This window comes from Pteronotus mesoamericanus, unplaced genomic scaffold, assembly GCF_021234165.1.
Source record: "Pteronotus mesoamericanus isolate MK-2021 breed Mesoamerican mustached bat unplaced genomic scaffold, CSHL_Meso_final contig_24, whole genome shotgun sequence".
Taxonomy (NCBI): Eukaryota; Metazoa; Chordata; class Mammalia; order Chiroptera; family Mormoopidae; genus Pteronotus; species Pteronotus mesoamericanus.
In genome coordinates this window covers 78,361-102,434 of record NW_026555100.1, presented here as the reverse complement: position 1 = coordinate 102,434, position 24,074 = coordinate 78,361, and the positions used below count along the sequence as shown (strand labels likewise).

The window sequence follows — 24,074 nt, the reverse complement described above, 5'->3', positions numbered from 1 at the left end:
GTGCAGCTATGAATCTTAAGAGGGGTAATTTATACTTACCTGGCTGGGGAGATGCCATGATCACGAAGGTGGTTTTCCCAGGGCGAGGCTTCGCCATTGCCCTCCGGATGTGCTGGCCCCTGCAATTTCCCCAAATGTGGGAAACTCAAGTGCACAGTTTGTGATAATGGGGGACTGTGTTTGTGCTCTTCCCTTTAAAAAAAAAAAAAGTCTGGTGTTCTGGAATGTATGGAATCAGAGAGCAAGATCAGAAAGAACGCTGGAACAATAAAAGAAATTTGGCCACCAATCAAGGTTTACCCTATTTTATGGTATCAGGCAAGATTAAAATGCCGAAGTGGACATGGGTGAATTTTGGGATATTTAAGGCAAAATGTAAACTCTACTTAAGCCAGAGTTTTACTCTTTGGACTAACTGTGAACACATTGGTGGTAGGTATGCTTATTAAATTATAAAATTCTGTTTTTACTACTTAAAGTGGTTCTCCTTTAAAAAGGAAAACAAACCTCACCTATAATTCTGAATATAAACTTTTTTTATTGCTTCTCGGCCTTTTGGCTAAGATCAAGTGTAGTATCTGAATATAAACTTTTCAAAATAGATAAAATACGAACATCTTTTTAAAATATTTATTAAATTTTTCACACATTTAAAATCCCAGTAAAAAATAGAAATACTGCTTTTATCCATTTCCTGAAATAGCATTGCCCAAACTCTTTACATCTTTGACATCGATGTTTCTGGCACTAGTAGAGCAACTATTTATTTAATTATTATTCTTTTAAATCCTCAGCCAAGGATATGCTTATTGATTTTATAGAGAAGGAGAGGGAGAGAGAAAGAAACATCAGTGTGAGAGACAAACATTGATTGATTGCCTCGTATGTATCCTCACTAGGAGCTGAACCTGCAAATTAAGTATGTGCCCTGCCTGAGAATTGAACCCATGACCTTTAGGTCTGGTAAGGGGCTAGAGCTGCTTTTTAAAAACAGCTTAACTAAGGAATAAAAATTTTCCATAAAACTCTAAAAAAAAACAACCCCAAAATGTACCAACATGTTTCCTGCATTTCTGCAAACATCAGTTCTGGAGGAAGGCAAAGGAAGAGATGAGGGAAATGTCCGCCCCCGCGCTGGTTGATACCTGTATGCTAAAATGTGGAATGTTAGACTTGAGAGAGCCATCAAGAGCACCTAATCCAATATTTTCCAAAGTGTGGCATAGAAAAGCATAACAATGAATAAATACTAAGTAACTTTCATTCATTCACAGATATATAAATTGAGCTCCTGCCTTGTGCCAGGTCATGGAGTCAGGGTGGGAAGCAATAGGAAACAGCACTGCATAAGCTCTGTTCTCGTGTGCTTCACATTCTTGTTTGGGGATACAGGCAGTAAAACAAAATTAAGTAAAATCTATACCAGATGGCAAGTCATTTAGATCAAAATAACAAAGTTGGAAACAGAAATATGAGTGATGAGGGTTGGGGGGGTGCTTGGGGCAGTTCTCACTGAGGCGGCGGCAAGTGAGTTAACAACATGAAGGTGTTGTAGGTGGAGGGGGCTCCTGGCACAACTGAGAAACAGTGAGGGGGCTGGTGAGGCCAGAGCAGGTGGAGTGAGTGAGAGTGTTCAGATCAGAGATGGCCAGAGATTCTGCTGACAATTGCATGGACTTAGGTTTCTATCCTGAGTGAACAGGAAGCCTTTGAGGACTCTTGAGTGGAAGAGGATGTGATTTAGGTTTTGGAAGTTCACTGGCTGTTGTGTTGAGAAGAGTGAAGGGGCCAATGGCAGAGCAGGACGCCAGCTAGGAGGCTGCTGCAGTATCCAGAGGAGAAATACTCGTATCTTGGACCAGGTGGCAGGGGCAAAAGGTGAGAAGGGGTCAGCTTCTGGCCTTGTTTGCCAATGGCTTGGACATGGAGTATGTGTAAGAAAGCACTCAGGGATGTGATAAAAGCATTTCTTCTGACTGAGTCAGAGAAAGAATGTGCTTAGGAAGCTGTGGACAGAGCAGACCTTATGAGGGAAGGAAGTGGGAGCCTAAAGCTAGAGATACCATTTAGAAAATTAGACTTACAAGTCAGGAGGTCAGGAGAGGTCTGCGCTAGAGATGGAAGTTTGGGAGCAATGAATGGGTGGGTCAAAGGCGTTTGAGGTTCTGGGACTGCAAGAGACCCACTCAGGAGAGAGACTGGAGAGAGACAAGTAGTCTGAGGACAGAACCCTTGCCATAGCAGGAGACTAAGAAGAAACACCCAGAGAAAGAGGAGTGTATTATGTAAGGACAGGTGAGGACTAGAATGAGGACCATACTTGGCAACTTGGTGGGTGGCCTGCATGAAAATCCAGGTCCCTACTTGTACATGCACTAAGTCTTACAGTGCACACAAGTAAGTGCTGTTGTTCACTCACTTTATAGATGAGGAAGCCAGGCACAGGGCAAATGGGGAAGTTAGGTCACCCAGCTGGGAACCTGGCAGAGACTGGATTCGAACTCAGGGCATCTAGCTCCAGAGTGTACTTTTTAACCTCTGCACTAGAGCGTGAGTGAAGATATTTTCATCTTAGTCATGTAAATAGCATTTAAAACCCTGGTTTCACAAAAGTTATTACATAGGAGAAAAGAAGAGGTGATCTAAAAAGAATATTAAGTAATGAAGACAGATACAGCAGAAATCACCACATTGAAATACAAATGACAGAAGTTTGGGGAACAGTGATAGAAACAGACCTGGGCTGGGGGAGGAGGGATTTATATCCAAGGTTAGAGCTGGAGTTAGGACCCAGGGCTGCACGGTGCCACCTGCCTCTCTAATAACTGAGTCACTTCTTGTGGGTGCTCAGCTCATCCTAGGGTGAGTTGGTGAGCTGGATAGGTGTTAGCTCACAGTCAGATTGAGACAAAATTGACGCACGGAATAATGGAGAAAGAATGGAATGGACTGGAAGTGCAGGGTTTCCGAAGAGAGGGATCTCTTTGTTGTGTTTTGGTGGGGGGTCCTGGGTGGCATCTTAGGTGCAGTTTGGGTAAGCGGCCTGGTGAGGGCAGTCCTGGCCGTGGGACTGCATGAGCAGGCGCGGGGGCGGGGCGCACACAGCTTGGGTAAAGCGACTGGCTGACCTGAAAGCTAGACAGGTGTGGTCACTGGGGCCATACAGATGCCAGGAGCAGAGGGAGAGGTGGCTCGGAAAGGGACAGAGCTTGCTCACCGTGTATCCTGTGTTAGTTTACTCTGACTACCATAATAAACACCACAGGCCAAGTGACTTCAACAACATGAATTTATGTTCTCATGGTTCTGGAAACTATCAGTCCAAGATCAAGGTGTCAGCACATTTACTTTCCTCAGAGTCCACTCTCCTTGGCTTTCAGGTGGCCACTTTTTTGCTGCGTCCTCACATGACCTTTCCTCTGCATGTGTGTCCCTGGTGTTTCCTTGTGTGTCCAAATTTCTCCTAAAGACACCAGTCAGATGAGATTAGAGCCCACGCTAAGGTCCTCGTTTCAAATTAATTACCTCTTTAAAGCTAATTAGACATCTCCAAATACAGTCACATTCTGAGATACTGGGGGCTGGAACTTCAACATAAGAATTTAGGGGGGAGGTGACAGAATTCAGCCATTACAAGTCTCTTCTCTCTTCTGCTAGTTTTCAACGAGTATCAGCGAATGACAGGTCGAGACATTGAGAAGAGCATCTGTCGGGAGATGTCTGGGGACCTGGAGCAGGGCATGCTGGCCGTGGGTAAGTGTCCTGTGCCTGCCTTGTCCACTGCCTGCCTGCTGGAACTGATTTGTACTGTCAGTGTTCAGAGTGCTCACCATCCTCTGGTTGCGGGGCAGGCAGTGCAGTAAAAGAACCACAGGGTCCAAGATTGCTAAATCCAGCGTGCCTACGTGGTGGGAAATCACACTGCTTCCCGTATCACTGCGTGGTTGTACTCCCAACCATCCTGGAGGTGTCTTGTTTCTATTTCCAGTGAAACTCTGGGAAGGGAGCTGCACTGTGGGTATTAGTGGGAGAGCAACCAACTGCCCTGCTGGAGGAGATGACTCATATCCTGCCAAGTTTCCTCTAAAAATACATCCCTGCAGGCAGTTGTCAGATGTTTGTGATGGAAACACATGGTTGCAACAGCAACACACGCCTTGCTAAAGGAAAGCTGGCCCAGCTCCCAGGAAGATGGTGTGCTTCTTGCAGGCCCATGCCCTGCCCTTTAAAGCAAGGGCTCTAGGTCCCGCCCCACTAGGGGTTGGCCCTTCTTTAAACCCTCTTGGGAAACTCATGGTTTGCCCATCTTTTGCTTTGCTTTCCTTGGAGCTTTCTGATGGAAGACATGACGAATCCTCGCTTCCCTGCATGTCCCCCATGGTAGGTTTCATGGTCTGAGCACACTAGGGAGACATTCACCTGCTCAGCCATCCTTTCTCCATGAGGTTCACAGCATCTCCAGTTCAGCCCCTCCTGCTTGAGCAGCAACACGGCGCCTCATCATCAGCCTGTTTGTTCCCTGCACAGCCCCTTTCACCATGTTGGTTGCCAGGAAAGAAGTTGGGCCGTTGTCCAGGCTCTGCATGTTTCTATGCTGAAGAACTGGAGCTGAGACCGTAGATAATTGATTGAGCCTCAAGGAGAAGGGGGAGACGAAGATGGCCTCCTAAGAGGACACTGTGTACTCTGTGCCCCCTGACTGGGAGTTCCCTGCAGATGGAGTTATACTGTGTTTTTCTCTTCTAGTGAAATGTCTCAAGAATACCCCTGCCTTCTTTGCTGAAAGGCTCAACAAGGCCATGAGGGTACGCAACATCCACGTGGAGGGTCTGGGTAGGGGAGGGTGTCAGCTCCACTTGTGCCTGGGACCAAGGGCTCAGAATTGGAGGCCTGGGGAGAGCCATACCTCAGCCAAGAGGACAGAGGGCCCATGGACAGGAGGGGACTAGAGTGCTGGGGAAGCTGGGATGGTGAAGAGGCCTGTTGTTCACACCCTTGGTGGACACTCTTTAGGGAGCAGGAACAAAGGACCGGACCCTGATTCGCATCATGGTGTCTCGTAGCGAGACTGACCTCCTGGACATCAGGATGGAGTACAAGCGGCTGTACGGCAAGTCGCTGTATCATGACATCACGGTACGGGCCTCTGGGGGTGACGGGGCTGCCTGTGAACCCCCTGGTCACCTCCTGCTGTCTCCTTTATCTCCCCTGTGGAACTCCCACGGCTCAGCCTTCTCAGTGCATGGGTGTCTTGTTTGTGGACCTTGTGCTTTCTCTTTTCAACTTTTACTACTTCATCCAGTTGCCCCCAAACAGATTGTAAGCTCCTTGGGACCGGCGGGGGGTCTTCATCCTACTGCCACCCCGACCTTGTATCCTCAGCATGCAGCACAGCTGCTGCTCAGAAAATGAATGGGGGCGGGGAGGGGTTCCTAACATTGGTGTCAGAGAAAATGCAGGACCGGCCACCCGGTGATTCTGTTACCGTCAGTGACACTCGTGCCCAACACCTCTGGGATTGATGCCTGACTCACTAGGAGTTGCTTTATGGTGGAGGCAGTGAGGAAGGCAGTTCTGGGTGAGGGTTCTGGGGTTGGGTCATGGTGCTTGGAACCTAGTTCTGCTTGTTGGAGATCTGTGTGATCTTGAGCAGATATCTTAAACCTCCCTAAATCCCATTTCCCTGACCCTAAAGGGTAGGATAATGATAGGTCCCTGAGGACTGTTGAATCTTGAGTCATGTGGTACGAGTCAAGCACATTGAGTGAGACGTGTAAGTGTCTGTCTAACACCAGCAACTCTTATCACTGTGTGCTGGAGCCAGTGTGACAAAATGTATTCCTGTCTGGGTGATCTGAAAGTTAAATTCTGAACTCACATGAACCTTGCAACTGAAGTCACCACGACCAAGTCCTGATTTCAAACTCACTAGCATTTGATATTGAGCATGTCACTGAGAGAAGCTAACCTCCATTGCCCTGGCTATAAAAATGATGCTATTGGTAGAAAAGAATTAGTAACTAGCTATAAAGTATTATTTTCTGTGTGTTAGTGGGCTTTGGGCATCTGGAAGAAGCCATGGGCCTTGACCTCAAGGAAGGAAATGATTAGAAATTAGCGTAGCATGGTCTGTACTTCTGAAGTCAGTACCATGGGCTCAGGTGGAGGAGGCAGCAGTGTGGACTGGGATGCCCACATAGTAACAGTGCCTCCCACTCTTACTATGTGGGCATCCCAGTTCAGTTCATTGCGTTTCCTGAGTGGGCCACACTAATCCCAACTGAGTGCAACCAAAATGCCCCAGGAAGTGCCACCCTTAGTTAGCCTTGAGTGGTGGTGTGTTTTGACTGTTTAAATTTTTTGTGTGTGTTGAATTTCAAATTTCGACTTTGATATTAGGGTGATTGTAGCTTTCTGTTTTTTAAAGGGGGGTCGGGGAGGCTAAACTGCCTGTGCTGCCTAGTGTGTGAGTCTCAACTGCTCTGGGAACTGTGTGATGGGGGATGGGGCCTGCCGCTCTCTGTGAGGGCACATGGGGCACAAGAAAATGAGGAGCTAGGAGGTCAAAACTGGCCACACCTCCCTTAAGGATGTACTTGTTTCTGCGACCAGGGAGACACCTCGGGGGATTACCGGAAGATTCTGCTGAAGATCTGTGGTGGCAACGACTGAGCGGTGACTGATGGTTTACTTCTGTCCACCTGCCAGCAACAGTGATGCCAGGAAAAGGCCTAAAAAATGTCTGTCTTTTTCTAGCAAACCCACAATGTGTAGCCCCTTAGGTGTCCCAGTGCCGACAATCGTAGAGCCTTGGCCCTGTCCTCCACTTGCCCCTCCTGATCGTACGTCGTGCTCGTGCCGAAGGGCCTGGGGTTGGTCTGGAACTCAGGATGCCTGTTCCTCCCACCCCTCACAGCCTCTTGCTGCTGAAGTAGCTGTTTTGTTTCCTGACTCAGGCAGTCATTCCATTTTGCTTGTAGCTGAGACATTCAGCTTCATTTTAGTTCTGTAATTTTAATGTTTATTTTGAGGCACTTTTTTTAATAGTCATTGCCAGACAGCTGCATACAAGTCTCTGCTGCCATACATACCCAGTCCCTGCTGTCACGTTGGGGAGCCCCATGGCTTCACTGAGGAGTAAAAGGGAAGACCTTTAAGGGTAATTGAATCTGGTGAGAATGTGTCATGAGCTTTGTTATTGCCAAAGTCACCGCTTTTTGGAAAAGAAAAAAAAAAAGGCCAGAAAGTCAGCTGTTCCTTCTTCCATGTAAAACCACAAAAACAAAGCCAGCTCCCTGCCAGTGACAGGGTTTCTGTAATTGAAACTGTGCCTTAAACATGAATGTTGATAGCCAAAAGCAGTTTATATATTAAAGCCAGCCAGTTCTGGAACATTCTGGAAATGTCTCCTTGGTGCCAGCTTGTTTTCTTCGGCTCCATGATTTTGCCATGTAGCCCAGGGTATCCAACCTTATTAGCCAGTGAAAATTTATGTGACTTTAAATAAAAACTTGAGCTCAGGAAGCCCTGAGCATAAGTAATTTTCAGGGACCCAGATTGTAAGGATATGAGAAAGGGATGCTTCTTGAAATCCATGCAGGAGCCAGACACTGATAAGGCGCAGGGATTTTGGTCACAAGTGGACAGTGAAGTCCACGGAGAGCAAGGTAGGAAGAGTGTGATCCTTCACTCGGGTCCTGGAGCAGAACACTGGTAGGAGGGTTTGGGCAGGAGTCCTGGGGTCAGCCTTACCGCCGGGCTCCAGAGAGGTGTGAGACCAGCACCTTCCCTGGGGACCCTTCAATCTGAAGGGGTGGTCCTGGTTGTGGTCCTGGCAGGCTCCTTGCCTCTCCGCCCCCCACTTGCCTCCCACACATTCCATACAATGGTCAATGGTATTAGGGGAGGGCAAGTCCAGAAGGGACAGAGTTTCTAGAAATCACTGTCGTGTCCAGAATCCAGAGCATGGCTTGCTGGTCAGGGGTCTTTGTTCACTCCTTTTCTGACCTCCTATGTGGAAAGTTTAGAAAGGAGAGAATCCAGAGGCTAGGCTGGAAGATCAACCTGAGGGCTCTGGCCAGGGGGCCCAGGAATGGTTTGTCCACAGAGCAGACATCTGCTTGGGGATATCTCCTCACTCCTCGCTGCCCCTTGGACATGGTGAGAGGAGAGGATAAACCAAGGGGCATGGAGCAACCTTTGGCTGGATACTAGCTTGGTCTACCTAGACCTGCCTTCCCCAGCCAGAGAAGACTGATGTGGGCGTTGGAATCGATGGCAAGCCCAACAAATCCTTTCATCTCTGCCTCAGTTTCCATGCCTGCAGCTTCCTGACCAAGACCCAGCATGCTTGGCTGAGGTGTTCTTCTCCTGCTGCTCCCTCCCTTGGATGCCAGGTGTGACCTGCTGGTGGGATGGACTGCTTGGCATTGCACAGCTCACCATGTACTCAGGCTGACCCCAGAGGCGTCCAGGGTTTTGCCAGGGCCTTGATTCAATCTGTTATAATATGACTGCAAATGTTTTATGACATTACTTTGCTCGGTTGTCTGCATCAGAGCTTTTAACCTGGTGCCGCGCAGGCACTGTCTAACCTGCACATGCATTTACTTTGGTCTCCAAAGAGTCTTTTTAGACATTTGAAATTGTTGCCAACATTTAAGCAATGAAAGATTTTATATTAAAAAAAAATGAAAACTCCTAGCTTCTCTTGAAAAAACAAAAATTCTGGCAATGCTGGCCCAGCATTCCTGCACAGCAGTTTCTGCTGGAGCCAAATTGCTGCTGCCCCTTTTAGGCATGTACTTTTCATTTGGCTACAGGTCCCACCACTCCCTAATGTGTTCCATCATCACGTGTGACCTATTTGGCCCTGTAGGCCTTTGAGTTTGAGACTCTGGTCTCTACACTTGGACCACCTGTGTTCATTCTGGTCCTGGTTCTCTCTGCCTTCCTGTACCTCTAGCTGCCTTCTTGGTCATGACCAGGGGGCCCACCCCATAGTAAGTATGGGCTGGAGGACAGTGAACTCCACAGATCTCTCCAGGGGCAAAGGAATCTACTGGCTTTTAAGGTCAGTAGGAGGTTATTAGCATTGTTGATTATATCCAGAACAAAAAAGATAGGGAGGGGGGACATTTGACCTTACAGGTCACCTTTCTGGGAGAGTACTACCCTGGGTCTTTTGCTGCCTTCTGAAGTTGATAGATACGGCCAGTCCATGGTACACATCTAATGTCACTCCTAGAACAGAGGGTGAGGCAGCAGATTAATTCAGCCCTTACTAAATTTCCAGCCACTGTGGGTCATTGGCAGGAACACTATATATTAGGGGTAGGACTGGGACTAAGATGAGGTGCAAAATTTAGGAAAGGAACCCAAGAATGCTCATGGGGATGTGGATGGGGAAATGGTCCTGAAGTCGTGATTCTTAAAACTTTATGTGACATAATAAATCACGTAGAGACACTAGTAACATTTGGGGGACGGGGGCGCGGGGGAATACCTTGTTACAGAGTCAGGGAGTCACTATGCTGTAATGAGATCCCATGGAGCTGAGGCTTGAACTGAAGATCACAAAGATAGAGGAAACCCGCCCCCCGCAAAAAACAAACAAACAGTAGGTTAGCCACCATTGTTAAGAAACACCATGAACTTCCATAGATAATACTTTGGCTCTGAGAATCAAATTCTGCCTCCACCATGGAAGCCCATTCAATATTTCCATGAAGCTGTAAGCAAGTTGGTACTGAGCACTTCAGATTAGAAACTAGAATGAAAAATGAGGCACAAAGGGAGGTAAAACTCCAGCTCTGTATTCACTACATTCTTAACCACAATAATCTTTAACAGTGCCTTCATTTATCAGGAAAGTGCAGAAACAATTTTGCCTCCATAAAAATGTGAGTTAGGGAGGTGGGGAATTAATCAGATGTTAGCTTTTTTAAACACTATTGATGATTTGTCTGAGACATGTGTTTCTATGACACTAAACGAGATGAAGGCAATAAAAACAAAACAAACCTTAGTGCACATGAGGGTCATCTGAGGAGCTTGTTAAAGATGCAGGTCCCTGGGCCCCACCCGCACAGGCTCTGAGCATACATGGGGGCCAGGAAACTGCATTTGTAATCTGCTTGCCTTGTAATTCTGGTGCTCATTTAAATACTTGTACACTGAGAGAACTGAGACATGGTGTTGACAGAGGGCAGGTGTGCAGGTGGCACGGTGTTTGGAATTCGGTCAGGTGATGAGAGATGGGAATGTCCCACTCCCCGTTTTGGGAAGTGGGATCTGAGAGGTGAACCTTTGCGGATACTCATGGTCCAAGCAACAGCTGGATGGCTGTACCATGTCCACTTTCTTGCTTTGGTAGGGATTTATAGTCCTAGTCTAAGACTTTGCCCCATCTCTACTGTGAGCTTCTTACTGCCCTGGCTGATAGGGCTGGAATCAGACCAAGAAACAAATCAACCTAATCCATTTGCCCAGGCAGATAACAGCTTAAGTTTTCACCCCACCACACCTGAAAACTCTTGCTACCTACCTATGTTCCTCTGGGAGACAGAGGTATCATTGCTGTTTTTCACTTGGCCACATAAAGTATACCTTCCTGGCAAAAGATTCAATCAGTCAAGCCCCCAGTTCTACAACAGGCTCTTAACTTCAGTCCTTGCTCCTTGGAAAGCTCTCCTTTGCCTAATACTGGGGTATACTCTGAACCTGGTTCCTTCCTAACAATCAAGAGTTGATCTAGTCCTAAAGTAAAAAGAGCAGTGGTCTGGGACTCAGGCATCCCTATTCTGATCTCAGATGAGCCACTGATTTACTCTGCGATCCTAGAAAAGTCACTTATCCTCTTTGGGCCTCTTGCCCCTTTGTAAAATGAAGAAAAGAGTAGTCAAAGCTTTCGAAGATTTATGTCAGCAAAAATGGTGGGGTAGGGAACTCCAAACGTCTAGGGCAAACAGGAGACAAATTAAAGAGCTTGGGAAGGAAAGACTGGAGATGAGATGCTTTAAGGAATAATGGTTTTGAAGAGTGTCCACGAATTCCTGAGAATCAAGAAAGACATGCACATGCCCAGGGCTGGGCACATGTTTAGAAAAGACTTGAGAAGGCCCTAAGCTCTCACCTCTGGCTGATCTTCAGGATCTGCACAATCAGGAAGTGAAGGCTAAGGCAGAGTCAGTTTATAACTGAGTGTCAGAAGATTTGCCCCAACACACACAAATCTGCAAAGACTGGGAGGTATGTTTCTTTCATTTCTACTTTTTTTTTTTTTTGGTTCCAGGAATTTAAAGAAATTTGTTGAATCAGTAGTGACAACTAAGCTAATTGAACAGAAACTTCAATGGCCACACCTGAAAGAGTGCAAACATTTAAAAAATTAGTTTTCTTAGGAAAGTCATTAACTGTAATGACTTTAACTATAGTAAATAAGCAGCAACAATGTATCCTACTGGGAGAGGAAGGAATCGGATTTATAGAAGTGTCACTTTATAATTTTCAAAATGCCCCGTTTTCAACAAAAGTTATGAGGCATGCAAAGAAACAAAGTATAGACGATATGCGGGGGAAAAAATTTGTTGGTACAAATATGAAAGCCCAGATATTGGATTTACTAAACAGACTTTAAATCAAATGCCCTTAAAAAGGTAAAGGAAACCATGAACAAAGAGATAAGGGAAACCAGAAGAATGATGTCTCAAGTAGCATAAATAAAGAGAAGGAAGAAAAGGAACCAAATAGAAATTCAAGAGCTGAAAACTACAGTAACAAATTCACTAGAGGGATTCAAGAGATTTGAGAAGGCAGGGGAAAAAATTGGAAAACTTCATGATCAGTTGAGATTTCCCAGGCTGATGAGCACTATCAAGTGTACCAACATAACAATGGGGAGTCAGGAGAGAAGAGAGAGCAGAAATATTTGAAGAAACAATGTCTGAAAACCAAATTTGATGAAAAACAATCTACACACCCAAGACTATACATTAAATATAAATGAGATAAATTCTCCAATTAAAAGGAAGAAATTGGCAAACAAAGGATATTAAATTATATCCTGATAGAAGGGTTAGTTTATCAAAACAGAACAATTCTAAACATATATGTCTTTAACAATAGAGACCCCAGAAATTTTGAAACAAAAACTGACAGAATTGAAGGGAATAATAGTTAAACAATTATAGTTGGAGACCTCAACATCCCACTTTGTCGACTGTATAAAACAATTAGACAAGATAAGCCAAGAAAACAAAACGTGAACAACACTATAAACCACTAGACCATATATGTGTGTGTATGCATATATATGTAGGACAGTTCGCCCAAACAACAGAATATACATATATACATTCTTCTTTAGTGCACAAGGAAAATTAACCAGCTAGACCACAAAATTAATTTTAGAAGATTGAAACCATACAGAGTATATTCTAGGACCACATGAAATGAAATTAGAAGTAAACACAGGTGGAAATTTGGAAACTAAATAATAAACTCTTGTTTGTTTTTATTATATTTTATCTTATTATATTTCATTCTGCTATATTCTGTTACAGTTGTCACAATTCCCTTTTTTCCTTTTGCCCCCACCTCCACCCAGCTCACCCCTCGCACACAGTCAACCCTCTCTCCATTGCCCATGACCGTGAGTCACTCATACATCTCTTTTAACTAGTCCCTTCCCTTTCCTTCTACCATTCCCCCTCTCCATCCTCCCCTCCTACAGCTATCAGTCTGTTCCATGTTTCTATGTCTCTGGTTCTGTTTTTCTCATTAGTTTATTTTGTTCATTTGATTTCAGTTAAAAGTGAGGTCATATGGTATTTGTCTTTTGCTGACTGGCTTATTTCACTTAGCATACTAGTCTCCAGTTCCATTTGTGCTGTTAAAAAAGGTAGGGCTTCTTTCTGCTGTGTAGTATTCAATAACATACTCTTTAAAAAACCCCAGTGAGTTAAAGAAATTACAAAACAAATTAGGAAATACTTTGAGATTAATGAAAATGAAAACACAATGTACAAAAACATGGGATTCAGTGAAAGCACTGCTCAGAGGGAAACTTAACAGCTCTAAATGCCTACATTAAAAAGAAGCAAAAAAAAATCTCAATTATCTAATCTTCCATTTTAAGGAATTAGAAAAAGAGCAAACTAAGCCAAAAGAAGGAAATAAAGATTGGAGTGCAGATAAACAGAAGAGTATAGAAAAAAATAGAATCAATGAAACAACAACAAAAAAGGCTATTTGAAAAAAATCAACAAAATTGATAAATCTTTACCTAGACTGACAGAGGAAAGATGAGTCAATTATTAAAATCAGAAATGAAAGTGGGGCTATTACTAATAATCATATACAAGTAAAATAGAGGATTACAAGAAAATAATGTTAACAGTTGTATATCAACATATTAGATAACCTAGAGGAAATGGAAAAAGTCCTAGGAGCACAGAAATTCCCAAATCAGACTCAAGAAGAAATAGAAAATCTGAAAAACCTGTAATGAGATTAAGTCAGTAATTTAAAAACTCCCAACAAAGAAAAAATCAGGACCAGGAGACTTCATTGATGCATTCTATCAAACATTTAAAGAAGTAACACCAATCTTTCTCAAGCTATTCCTGGAATATAAAAAGAATGTTTCCAATTCAGCCTATGAGACCAGTGGTTACCTTGACACCAAAGCCAGACAAACACATCACAAGAAAAGGGCAAAAATCCTCAGTGAAACACTAGCAAACTGAATCTACCAGATTTTAAAAGAATGATCTAATATGACCAAGTAGGATACATCAAAGGAATACAAAAATCATTCAATATATAAACATCAATGGGATACACTATTAATATGAAATAGAAAACATGTGATCATCCCCATGCAGAAAATTATTTGAGAAAACCCAACAACTTTTTATGATTTAAAAAAAACCCAAGAAAATAACAGGGAGGAGGCAAAAGGTGAAAAACTAGGACAACTGTAATAGCATAAACAGTAAAATATAATAATAAAATTATAACCAGAAAAAAAAAATAGAAGGGAAGTTTATCAACCTGAAATAAAGGGCATCTATGAAAAGCCTAAACTAACATACTCAATGACGAAAGAATAAATGCTTTCCCTCAAGATTGGGAACAAGACAAAGTGGTCTTGCCATTACTTTTGAGCATTGTACTGGAAGTTTCAGTCGGGGCAATTAGGCAAGAAAAATAAATAAAAGGCATCTAAATTGAACAGTAAGTAAAACTCTCTTCAGAGAGAGCATAATTGTATATACAGAAAATCCTAAAATATTAATACAAAAACTGAGTTAAATTCAACAAAGTTGCAGGATAAGATATATGATGCACAAAAATCAGTTTTATTTCTAAACATTAGCAATGAACAATCTGAAAATAAATCAATTTCATTTACAATAGTATCAAAAAGAATAAAATTCTTAAGGATAAATTTAACCAATGTGGTGTTAAGACTTGTACACTGAAAAATACAAAACTATAAAACATTCTGTGTTCATGGATTGAAAAACAGTATTGGTGAGAAGGCAATACTCTGCAAATTTTTCTATGGCTTCAACCCAATTCCTTTCAAAATTTCACCCTGCCTTTTTGCAGATATGGACAAGATGAACCTAAAATTCATATGGAATTGCAAGGGACTAGTCTCCAAACAGCCAAAACAGTCTTGGAAAAGAACAACAAAGTAAGGGAACCCATACTTCTTAACTTCAAATCTTAATGCAGATCTAGTAATTCATATAGTGTGATACTGGTGTAAAGATAGGAACATAAACCCATGAGATAGAATTGAAAAATCAGTCTAAACATCTCTGTTCAATTGATTTTGACAAGGGTCCCAAGGCCATTCAATGGGGAAAGAATATTCTCTTTAACAAATAGTTATGGGAAAACTGGGTGTCCCCAAGAAAAGGAATGAAGTCGACTTCCTACTTCACATCATATACAAAAATTAACTCAAAATAGATGAAAGAACTAAATGTAAGAGCTAAAGCTATAAAAATCTTAGAAGAAAATGGAATAAATATTGATGACCTTGGATTTGGCAATGGATTCTTAGATATGACACCAAAAGCACAAGCAACAACAACAACAAAAAAAATAGATTTTATCAAAATGAAAACTTTCGTGTTTCAAAGGACACTATCAAGAAATTAAAAGGTCTGGTCAAGATGGAGGCATAGGTAGACATGCTTTGCCTCCTTGTGTGACTACAGAGAGAATTGCAACTAGACCTCAAAGCAAATAACACTCAGATCTGTCAGAAAATCGAACTGTATAGAAGTCCAACAATCAAGGATGTAAAGAAGCCACATTCATCCAGATGGGTAGCAGGGGTGGAGACAGAGAGGTGAGGAGATGCAGTGTGGCATGGAGAGGCAGCGTGGTGGTGGAATGGGCAGCCCACATTCACGTGTAGTGGGTAGAAGTTAGGGATATCTTGGGAGCAAGTGATCCCAGCTCCAGGCCAGACCACACAGCCCAGGGTTCCAGTGCCAGGAAGATGAATCCCCATAACTTCTGGCTGTAAAAACCAGTGGGGGTTGGGGTGGTGGAAGAAACTGCTGGATTTTCAGGAGATTCTACAGTCTCAGAATATGCAAACCTACCCACTGTGGGATTCAGCACTAGGCAACAGCTGGAAGGTCACCAGTCGAATATGGGGAATGGTTGAAGTGACTGGAAACAAGGCAAGTGCCAGGCAAACCTCCAGAAGCCATACATTGGTATTGTCACCTCTCTAAGCACCCCACCCCTGCTCTGCCCACACACATACACAGAGCCATAAAGCAGTGAAGCAGGTTGCCCTGCCCGGACAATTGCCTAAGGCTCCACCCCACACAGTTTACAGGTGCCTTTTCTACAATAGGCCATGCTACAGGGGATCAAAGCAGCTCTACCTAATACAAAGAAACAAACACAGGGAGGATGCCAAATTGAAGAGACAAAGAAATATGGCCCAAATGAAAGAACAGTACAAAACCCCCAAAAAAGAGCTAAACAAAATGGAGATAACCAACCTGTCAGATGCACAGTTCAAAACACTGGTTATCAAGATACTCAAAGAACTCATTGGGTACGACAACAACATAATGAAAGACATGAGGTTTACACTAAGTGAAATAAAGAAAAATCTACAGGGAACAAACGGTGAAGGGGAGGAAGTTGGGATGCCAATCAATGATTTGGAACATAACGAAGAAATAAAGCATTCAACCAGAACAGCAAGAACAAGAATTTTTTAAAAACTAGGAGTATATGAAGCCTCTGGGACATCTTGAAACATGCCTACATCCAAATCAGAGAGATGCCAGAAGGAGAAGAGAAAGAGCAAGAAACTGAAAACTTATTTGAAGAAATAATGAAAGAAAACTTCCCTAATTTGGTGAAGGAAATAGACATACAAAGCCAGGAAGCACAGAGAGTCCCAAGCAATTTGGACACCAAGACACATCATAGTGAAATGTTAAAGGTTAAAAATAAAGAGAATCTTAAAAGCAGCAAGGGAAGAGCAGAGTTACCCGCAAAGGATTTCCCATAAGACTCTCAGCTGATTTCTCAAAAGAAACTTAGCAGGCGAGAGGGACTTGAAAGAAGTATTCAAAGTCATGAAAAGCAAGGTCCTATAACCTAGATTATTCCATCCAGCAAAACTATCATTTAGAAGGGAAGGACAGATAAAGTGCTTCCCAGGCAAGGTAAAGCTAAAGGAGTTGATCATCACCAAGCCATTATTACATGAAATGTTAAAGGGATTTATTTAAGGAAAAGATGAAGATCAAAACTATGAATACTAAAATGGCAACAAATTCACAACTATCAACCACTGAATCTAAAAAAAATAAACTACACAAATAACCAGAACAAAAACAGAATCATAGATATGGAGATCATTTGGAGGGTTATTAGTTGGGAGGGGGGAGGGGAAGAATGGGGGAAATGTTGCAGAGATTAAGAAGCATAATTGGAAGGTATAAAATAGGGGGGTGTTAACAAGAGTATAGGAAATGGGGAAGCTGAAGAGCTTATATGCGTGACACATGGACATGAATTGGTGAGGGGGGGGTTGCTGGTGAGGGAAGGGAGATACTGGGGGAGGGGAGCAAAGGGGGAAAAACTGGGACAACTGTAATAGCATAATCAATAAAATATATATTTTTTTAAAAAGTAAAAAAGACCACCTACATAAAAACATATTTGCAAATTACGTATTTGATAAAAGCCTAGTATCTACAACACATGAAGAACTGTATCAACAACAAAAGGCAACCCAATATTTAAAATGGGCAAAAGACTTGAATAGCCATTTTTCCAAAAAAACAAAAACATACAAATAGTCAACAAATACATGAAAACATGCTTAGCATAGCTAGTCATTAGGTAAATGCAAGTTAAAGCCACAGTGATATACCACTGGACACCTAGTATGATGGCTATAATCAAATAAAAAAGACACGGCAAGGATGTGGCAAAATTGAAACTCATATAAATGCTGGTAGGAATGTAAAATGGTACAGCTGCTGTGCAAAAAAAGAAAAAAAGTTTGGTCATTCTTCAAAAATTTAAACAGGGTTACTGTTTGAATCAGCAGTTCCATCCCTAGTTATAGACCCAAGGGAAATGAAAGTATATATCCACACAAAAGGGAATGAAGTACTGATACATGCTACCGCATGGATGAACCTTAAAAACATGTGAAGTGAAAAAAAGACACAAGAGGCCACATATTGTATGATTCCTTTTTATAAAATGTCCAGAAAAGGCAAGTCCATAGAGACAGAATTATCAGTGAGTTCAAGGGATGGTAAGAGGAAATGGGAAGTGATGCTTAATAGGTACAGGGTTTCCTTTTGGGCTGACCCAAGTATTCTGGAATTGGAGAGGTGATGATTGTACAACATGGTGAAGCCACCGAATTTGTATTTTAAAATGGTTAAAATTTTGAATTTTGTGTTATGTGAGTTTTACCTCAATAAAGAAAAATTGTTTTACTTTTAATGGGTACTCAAATCCCCCAGTGGGGGTCTGATTAAAATGTAAATTCTGATTCAGGAGGTTTGGGTGGGGGCCCAAATTCTCCATTTCTGACAAACTCCCAGGTGAAGCCACTGCTTCTCATCTGTGGCCATACTCTGAGCAGCAAGGCTACCAAGAGGGCCCTTCCACTGCATCATCTTATGATTCTGGGATTCAGGTGCCTCACCTCTGTGGACCAAGCCTGCCCTGTCCACTTCTATAAAGAAAGGTGGCTGAACCCTAGCTGGTGTGGCTCAGTGGACTGAGTGCCAGCCTGTGAATGAAAGGGTCATTGGTTTGAGTTCCAGTCAGGGCACATGCCTGGGTTGCAGACCAGGTCCCCAGTAGGGGGCGTGTGAGAGGCAACCACACATTGATGTTTCTCTCCCTCTCTCCCTCCCTTCCCCTCTCTAAAAATAAAAAAGAAATTTAAAAAAATCTTAAAAAAAAAAAAAAGTGTCTCTGAAGCACAGGGGCCAGGGGCAGTCAGTCAGATCTGAGCCTTCAGGGGGATGTGGGCCTCAGGGCATGGGAGTAGTTAGAGGAAGGGCTGTGGCTATAAGGGTCGCAGACACAGATGAATGGAGTAGCTTTTATTTTGTGCAAAGCTGAGGAAGAAAGGCCAGATGCAAGGCTCTGTTCTCAAAGAAGAACTGTTCAACAGGTGTATGAATTCCAGCTTCTGGGCAACTCCATCTCTGGTGCTCAAAAATGATCTGAAAGAAATGGGGTGGCTCGGCGGGAGTGGGTGCTGAAGGCACCCTGCCCTCTCCTCCCCTTCCCTGGGGAACTCCTGTGCCAGGGAACACAGGACTCAAGGAGAGAGCAGGGTAGCAAACTCTCCGCTGCCTGGTCAGAGGGAAGCCAGTCTTTCCTGAAAGGGTTTTGGGGTGGCACAAGAGTGGTCCTTGGAAGGGAGATGAAAGGAACCAAGGAGCTTGGAGGCAGCTGCTCTGTGTCAGAGTGTTAGTGCTGAGAGTGGAACTTCGGTGAATGGGCGCTCTTCCAGGCGCCCTGAATGATGCTGGGCTGCAGCCACTCTGGGTCGGGGTGGGGACGGGGGCGGAGAACACTTGGAGTGAGCTGTGAGAAATGCATGCCCACTTCGGTCGACGGAGGAGCTGGAGCCCTGACTTGACCAGGCTACACCAGTACAATCATCCCGGTCCTGCTTGCCCAGCCCCAGAGGCTGTCACCTCTGCCACCCGAGCCATCACACTCACCATCTCCCAGGAGGTCGGGGCTTGGGCTGAAGGGCCCCTGAGGCAGGTTCCAGGCCAGCTTCTCCAGCTGGCTCAGCAGGCCTTTCACTTCTGCCTCCAGGTGTTCCACTGTCTTCTCCACCTTCTAGAGCAAGGAGAGATGGGAACGCGGTGAGGTAGGGTGAGAGAAGCCGAGAACAAGAGTGGTGCCAAGTCCTGCTTCATAAGGAGCACCTGGTGGTCCCGTGGGGCGAGAGCTGGGTGCCAGGGGACCTGTGTTCTTCTGGTTCAGCTTATGCCCCTGCCTGTCTCTCGTTCCCCAGATGACAAAGTCTTTAGGGGCTCCCTCTCTATGGGTGCTCCTGGCTCTGGCACTCCGTTGTTTTTTTTCTCGCTCACAGGTGTGGAGTGACTAGGATTCCTTCTCCGTTTCTAGGACTCATCACTAGAAGCGCACATTCCTTTTGTTGCTCCGCCCCCTGGTGGCAACTCTGCTAAATGACAGTTTAGGGATTTGGCAATTTTCCTTATTCAGTGTTCCTAACTTTTTTCATGACTGAACCTCATTAGCAGTCTGGTGAAACCTACAGACCACTTCTTAGGAAAGCGATTTAATTGAAAAAATAAAACATACAGGCTTTCCAAGGACACCAACTGCATATTAGAATTAAATTTTTGATATAAAATTTTTTTAAACGTTTATTTATTGATTTTAGAAGCAGAGAGAGGAGAGAGAGAGAGAAAACAATGTGTTTTCACTTATTTATATGTTCATTGGTTGATTTTTGGCTGATTTTTGTATGTGCCCTGACTGGGAATTGAACCACAATCTTGTCATATCAGGATGACACTTCAGCCAAATAAGCCACCTGGTCAGGACTAAAATTTTTGTTTTTATTAACTCACTAAATAACATGACCTACCATGAGGTCTAACAATACTTCAATTATGACATACTAATTAGAATAAATGATATGTTGAGATATTCACAACAACTATAATGGGATGAAATTATCTGATTTCTATTGATGACAAAAATCACAGTACTATTGATACTTCTATGGTTTGTTGTATTTATAAGAAATGAGAATGTGAAGGTTTTTGAAAATGAAGTAAAATTTTCCCCCACACAAGTTTACGAACGCCAGGTTACAAACTGTGGTTGTATAACAAAATGCAGTGACTGAATTTCCACCTTTTCTGCTGGCAATTACACAGAGATTTCTGGCTGGGTGTAAGCAAGGCCCCAGGGGTGGCAGAGTCCTTTGGGGGCTGGTCAGCCTGACACCCAGGCAGGGCAGGGAGATGGTTAGCCTGACAGCCCAAATGGCCAGGGAGCAGGACTCGCCTGGATTTCCCTAATATTACAAAGCAAGGCTGGCCTGAACCCTATAAAGCCACCAGCCTGGCAGGCAGACCCGAAGACACATGCCCTCCCAGGTCACCCCTATTACCTCCTCTATGACGTCTAAACGGCCATGGACAGCCACGTGTGTGTCACACCCTGTGCTCTGAGCTGGGTCTCCTCGGGAGGGGATGAAAGGTTCGGCAGCTGTGGGAAGACAAGTCTTGTCACTGTGGGGGCCTTAGTTTTCCCCGTAACACTCGAGACTCCTGTAAAGCACTGGGCTCAAGTGAAGCGGGGCCTGAAAACAGTCACAAAGAGAAACAAAGTCAGGCTCAGTGGGGGTCAGGGAGCAAGTGTGGGGCTGCTCTAATTGCTCACTTCTCTCTATGGTCTCTATGAGCTCACCTACCGTTCCGGGGGTGGGGGACATTCCTCAAGGAGGTACTGCCTGCCTTGGGTAAGTTAAGGAAGGGAGGAAAGTTTCCACCAGGGAGAATGGCATGTGCAAAGACAGAGAAGCATGAATGAGCAGGGCTCATGTACAAACCCTGGGGAGTTTACAGTGGCTGGGAAGTACAGGGTGGGATGGGAGATGAGACTGAATAGGTGGATCACAGAAACCAAGCCAGAGGCCCTAATAACCAATCTGGAAGGATTACATAGTCATATATGAATTTTTAAAACACACAGACTGGATTGTAGGGCTTTGTCTTTGAAGGCAGGAAGTTACTGCAGTAATCAGGGTAAGAGCTGAGGAAAAAGGAGGCAGTAGCAGTAGGAACAGAGGGAAAGAAAATGAATGGAGATTTTAACGGCAGCATTGATATCAGTGACAAGTTAACAATAGCTGACATTTGATGAGTGCTTACAGTGTACCACAAAGTGTGTTAAACAAATGTATTAGCTCAATCAAATTCTACAACAAAGAATTATTATCCTTAATTTACACATAAGGAAATTGATGCACAGAAAGGTGAAATGATATGTCCAATGTCACACAGCTAGTAAGTACAAGATCTGAGGTTCAACCTCTTCAACCCTTGATTCATCATTTTTCTCCCCAACGCTGGTTCCTCCTTGGCTTCTCTTGGCACTACCAACCCTCATACTGGAAGTCTTAGACCCATGGTTCTGAGCTCAGGTTTCAGAGTCAGTGGCTCTGAGATGCCCGTGGATCATTAGAGTTGGCTGGAACCTTGAAGAATGCTGACTCTCAGAAAGAAGGATAATGTCCCAGAAACTAAGAGAAGCAGAAAGCTTTATAAAGGATGAAGCAGTCAGCATGACCTAAAGCAGCCCAAAGGTCCCGCAAGCTAAGGATGGAAAAACAGAACAACAGGGAGGTCACTACTAAATCCACCCCGGAACTTTCGGTAGAGTGGTGGAGGCAAAGCAAAGTTTAGGTTGCAGTGGGATGAAAAGGGAGAGATCAGAAGGTAGAAATCTGGATCCTGGAAAATGTTTTCATGAAGCTTCTCTGTGAAGAAAGGAAGAGCAGATCTCAAGGTCTCGAGCAAGTTTATTGTTCCTTTCGATTTTCTACCACACTGAAGAAATGCAGCCATGCTTGCAGCCCGAGGGACAAGAGGAAGAGAGGAGAACTGAAGAAATGCATTTGAGAGGCTATGCAATCCAGAAAGGGGTGGTGGTGGTAGGGAAAACACGTGGTAGGGAAAACACATGGAAGGAAGAGAGAAGGAATGCAGCAAAAATGGGCCAAAAAGTTCTACTTCTAGAGGGCCAAAAGTTGAGTGAGTTCCCACCTGATGGCCTCTACTCATTCTGTACAGTTAACAGGAGAATCATGTTGCTGAGAATTCATATAGGGTTAGGAAAGAGGAGAGATGGTTGTTGAATTTTCAGGAGTTCTGTGAGTGGGTTAAACACGGTTACTAAAATAGAAGCCATGGTTAGAGCATTTACAGCACACTAGTGGGAGGGGGGCGTGAATAAAGAGAGGGTTCCCAGAGGGGGTGACGAAAATGGAGGCAGAGCAGGAGGACCTCAGAATGACCTGACATCAGTGAGGAACTTTGGAAGCACCAGTTCTCCCCCAGCGCGGTGTAGAGCAGCAAAGACGAATGACTGGACGGAGCTGAAACCTGGGAGTCTGCAGGATGAGTTGTGGTGAAGGGCTAGAGACCAAAGGAATTGAGGGTTTGACCAGCAAGGGGTTGAGAGAATGAGCTCTGGAGTCTTGCTTGGATAAGGAAGAAAAGAGGCCAATGAGGAGACCACTGGGAGAAATGGAGGGGCTGAAAGGACTGGAGGTCTTGATGTGACAATGAAATAAACAAATGGAACAGGTGGTAAAGGATACTGCAGTTTTAGTTTTTGAAGGTGGAGTAGTGTCACAGTGACAATATCAGGTGTGTGGCTATGGATATGGACATCTGAAGCAGATGGGGTTTACAGTTACTGCACTTTGGTCTCTGTAGGTGCAAAACTTCTGGACCTATAAGACCTTGGTGTTGATTGGGTTGTCCAAACAGACATTTAGAGTTGCCCTAAAGGTTAGCAGGTCTTAAAGTAAGAATGGAGATGTTAAGCCATTTTGCTGGTGATAAATATGTCACTCTGAGAGGTGGAGTGATTTACTCAAGGTCACACAGTCAGCAAATGACAGGACCCCAAGCACTCTGGCCTTGTCCTGACCCCTCCTTAGCAAGCTGGCCTTCTGATCTCTGCTGGAGTTATCAGAGTCTCTGGTTTCAACTCTATCTGGATGCCAGCTCTTGCATTCAGAGACAAAGACCATGAATAAGGACAAAACTTCCTTCTACTCTGATCATCTTTTGTGGAGAACAATTTGTTTTACATCCTCCATTTCATTATTTTGCTCCACTTAACTTACAAAAGCCTTTTCAAAAGACAATTGTCTTCTTGTTGACTTTGGGTAGAGAGGATGTCATAATGCAGCTGTGGTTACTTTTTTTTTAAGTGAGTCTTTTAGAGATTTATACTAAAATATTTACAGATGAAATCCTATGATGTCTTGGATTTATTTCAAAACAATCTAGGCCTGGGAGTGGGAGGAGGCATGGGCGAGAGGATAGAGCAAACAAGATTGGCCAAGATTAGCAACTGTTGAAATTGGGTGATGGGGACATGAGAGTTCATTGTACTCTTCTCTCTACCGTTGTACATATGCATGGTTTAAAATTTTCCATAAGAAAAACCAGTTGTTTGGTGGATTGTTAGCAAAACACAGAGGCCAATGTGGGCCGCATGCACTGATGTAAAATGATCAGCGCGGGGATATGGTAGGGAAACCCCACCTAAAGGGCTGTGCTCCATTCTGGGCCACAAGTCCCAAGCAGGTCTGGAGGTGACCAGGGTGAAGGGACTCCAAATTCTGACTTGTTTATCTCAGCTGAAAGAACTGGGGCGCTTGGCCTGAAGAGGAAAGACTTCGAGAGGGCAGTAAGAGCTGTTCTCACCCACCATGAGGGTCTGTGTCCACACTCACCTTGTGTGAGTCTGCCCAG

The 24,074-nt window shown here is 44.0% G+C and overlaps 2 protein-coding genes, 1 non-coding gene and 1 pseudogene across 4 annotated transcripts in view; 3 read left to right on the top strand and 1 right to left on the bottom strand.

Moving 5' to 3' along the window:
- ANXA11 (annexin A11) overlaps nt 1-7,684 on the top strand; it is a 42,714-nt gene extending 35,030 nt beyond the window's left edge. For both annotated transcript variants that reach the window (XM_054572482.1, XM_054572481.1), the window contains exons 12-15: nt 3,658-3,753; nt 4,747-4,805; nt 5,014-5,136; nt 6,613-7,684. In XM_054572482.1, coding sequence (XP_054428457.1) covers nt 3,658-3,753; nt 4,747-4,805; nt 5,014-5,136; nt 6,613-6,672 — 338 coding nt within the window. In that variant the 3' untranslated portion in view covers nt 6,673-7,684. The remainder of the gene's footprint in view (nt 1-3,657; nt 3,754-4,746; nt 4,806-5,013; nt 5,137-6,612) is intronic.
- On the top strand, nt 32-195 carry LOC129070037 (U1 spliceosomal RNA). Its single transcript, XR_008529059.1, has one exon. It is a non-coding gene; the product is annotated as a U1 spliceosomal RNA (small nuclear RNA).
- On the top strand, nt 540-622 carry LOC129070042 (uncharacterized; annotated as a pseudogene).
- A 10,007-nt stretch (nt 7,685-17,691) lies between the features above and the next one.
- Nucleotides 17,692-24,074, bottom strand: part of PLAC9 (placenta associated 9) — a 13,107-nt gene continuing 6,724 nt past the window's right edge. Inside the window, exons 2-4 of the mRNA XM_054572480.1 lie at nt 20,693-20,790; nt 19,260-19,383; nt 17,692-18,752 (exon numbers count right to left, since the gene is read on the bottom strand). Coding sequence (XP_054428455.1) covers nt 18,742-18,752; nt 19,260-19,383; nt 20,693-20,790 — 233 coding nt within the window. The 3' untranslated portion in view covers nt 17,692-18,741. The remainder of the gene's footprint in view (nt 18,753-19,259; nt 19,384-20,692; nt 20,791-24,074) is intronic.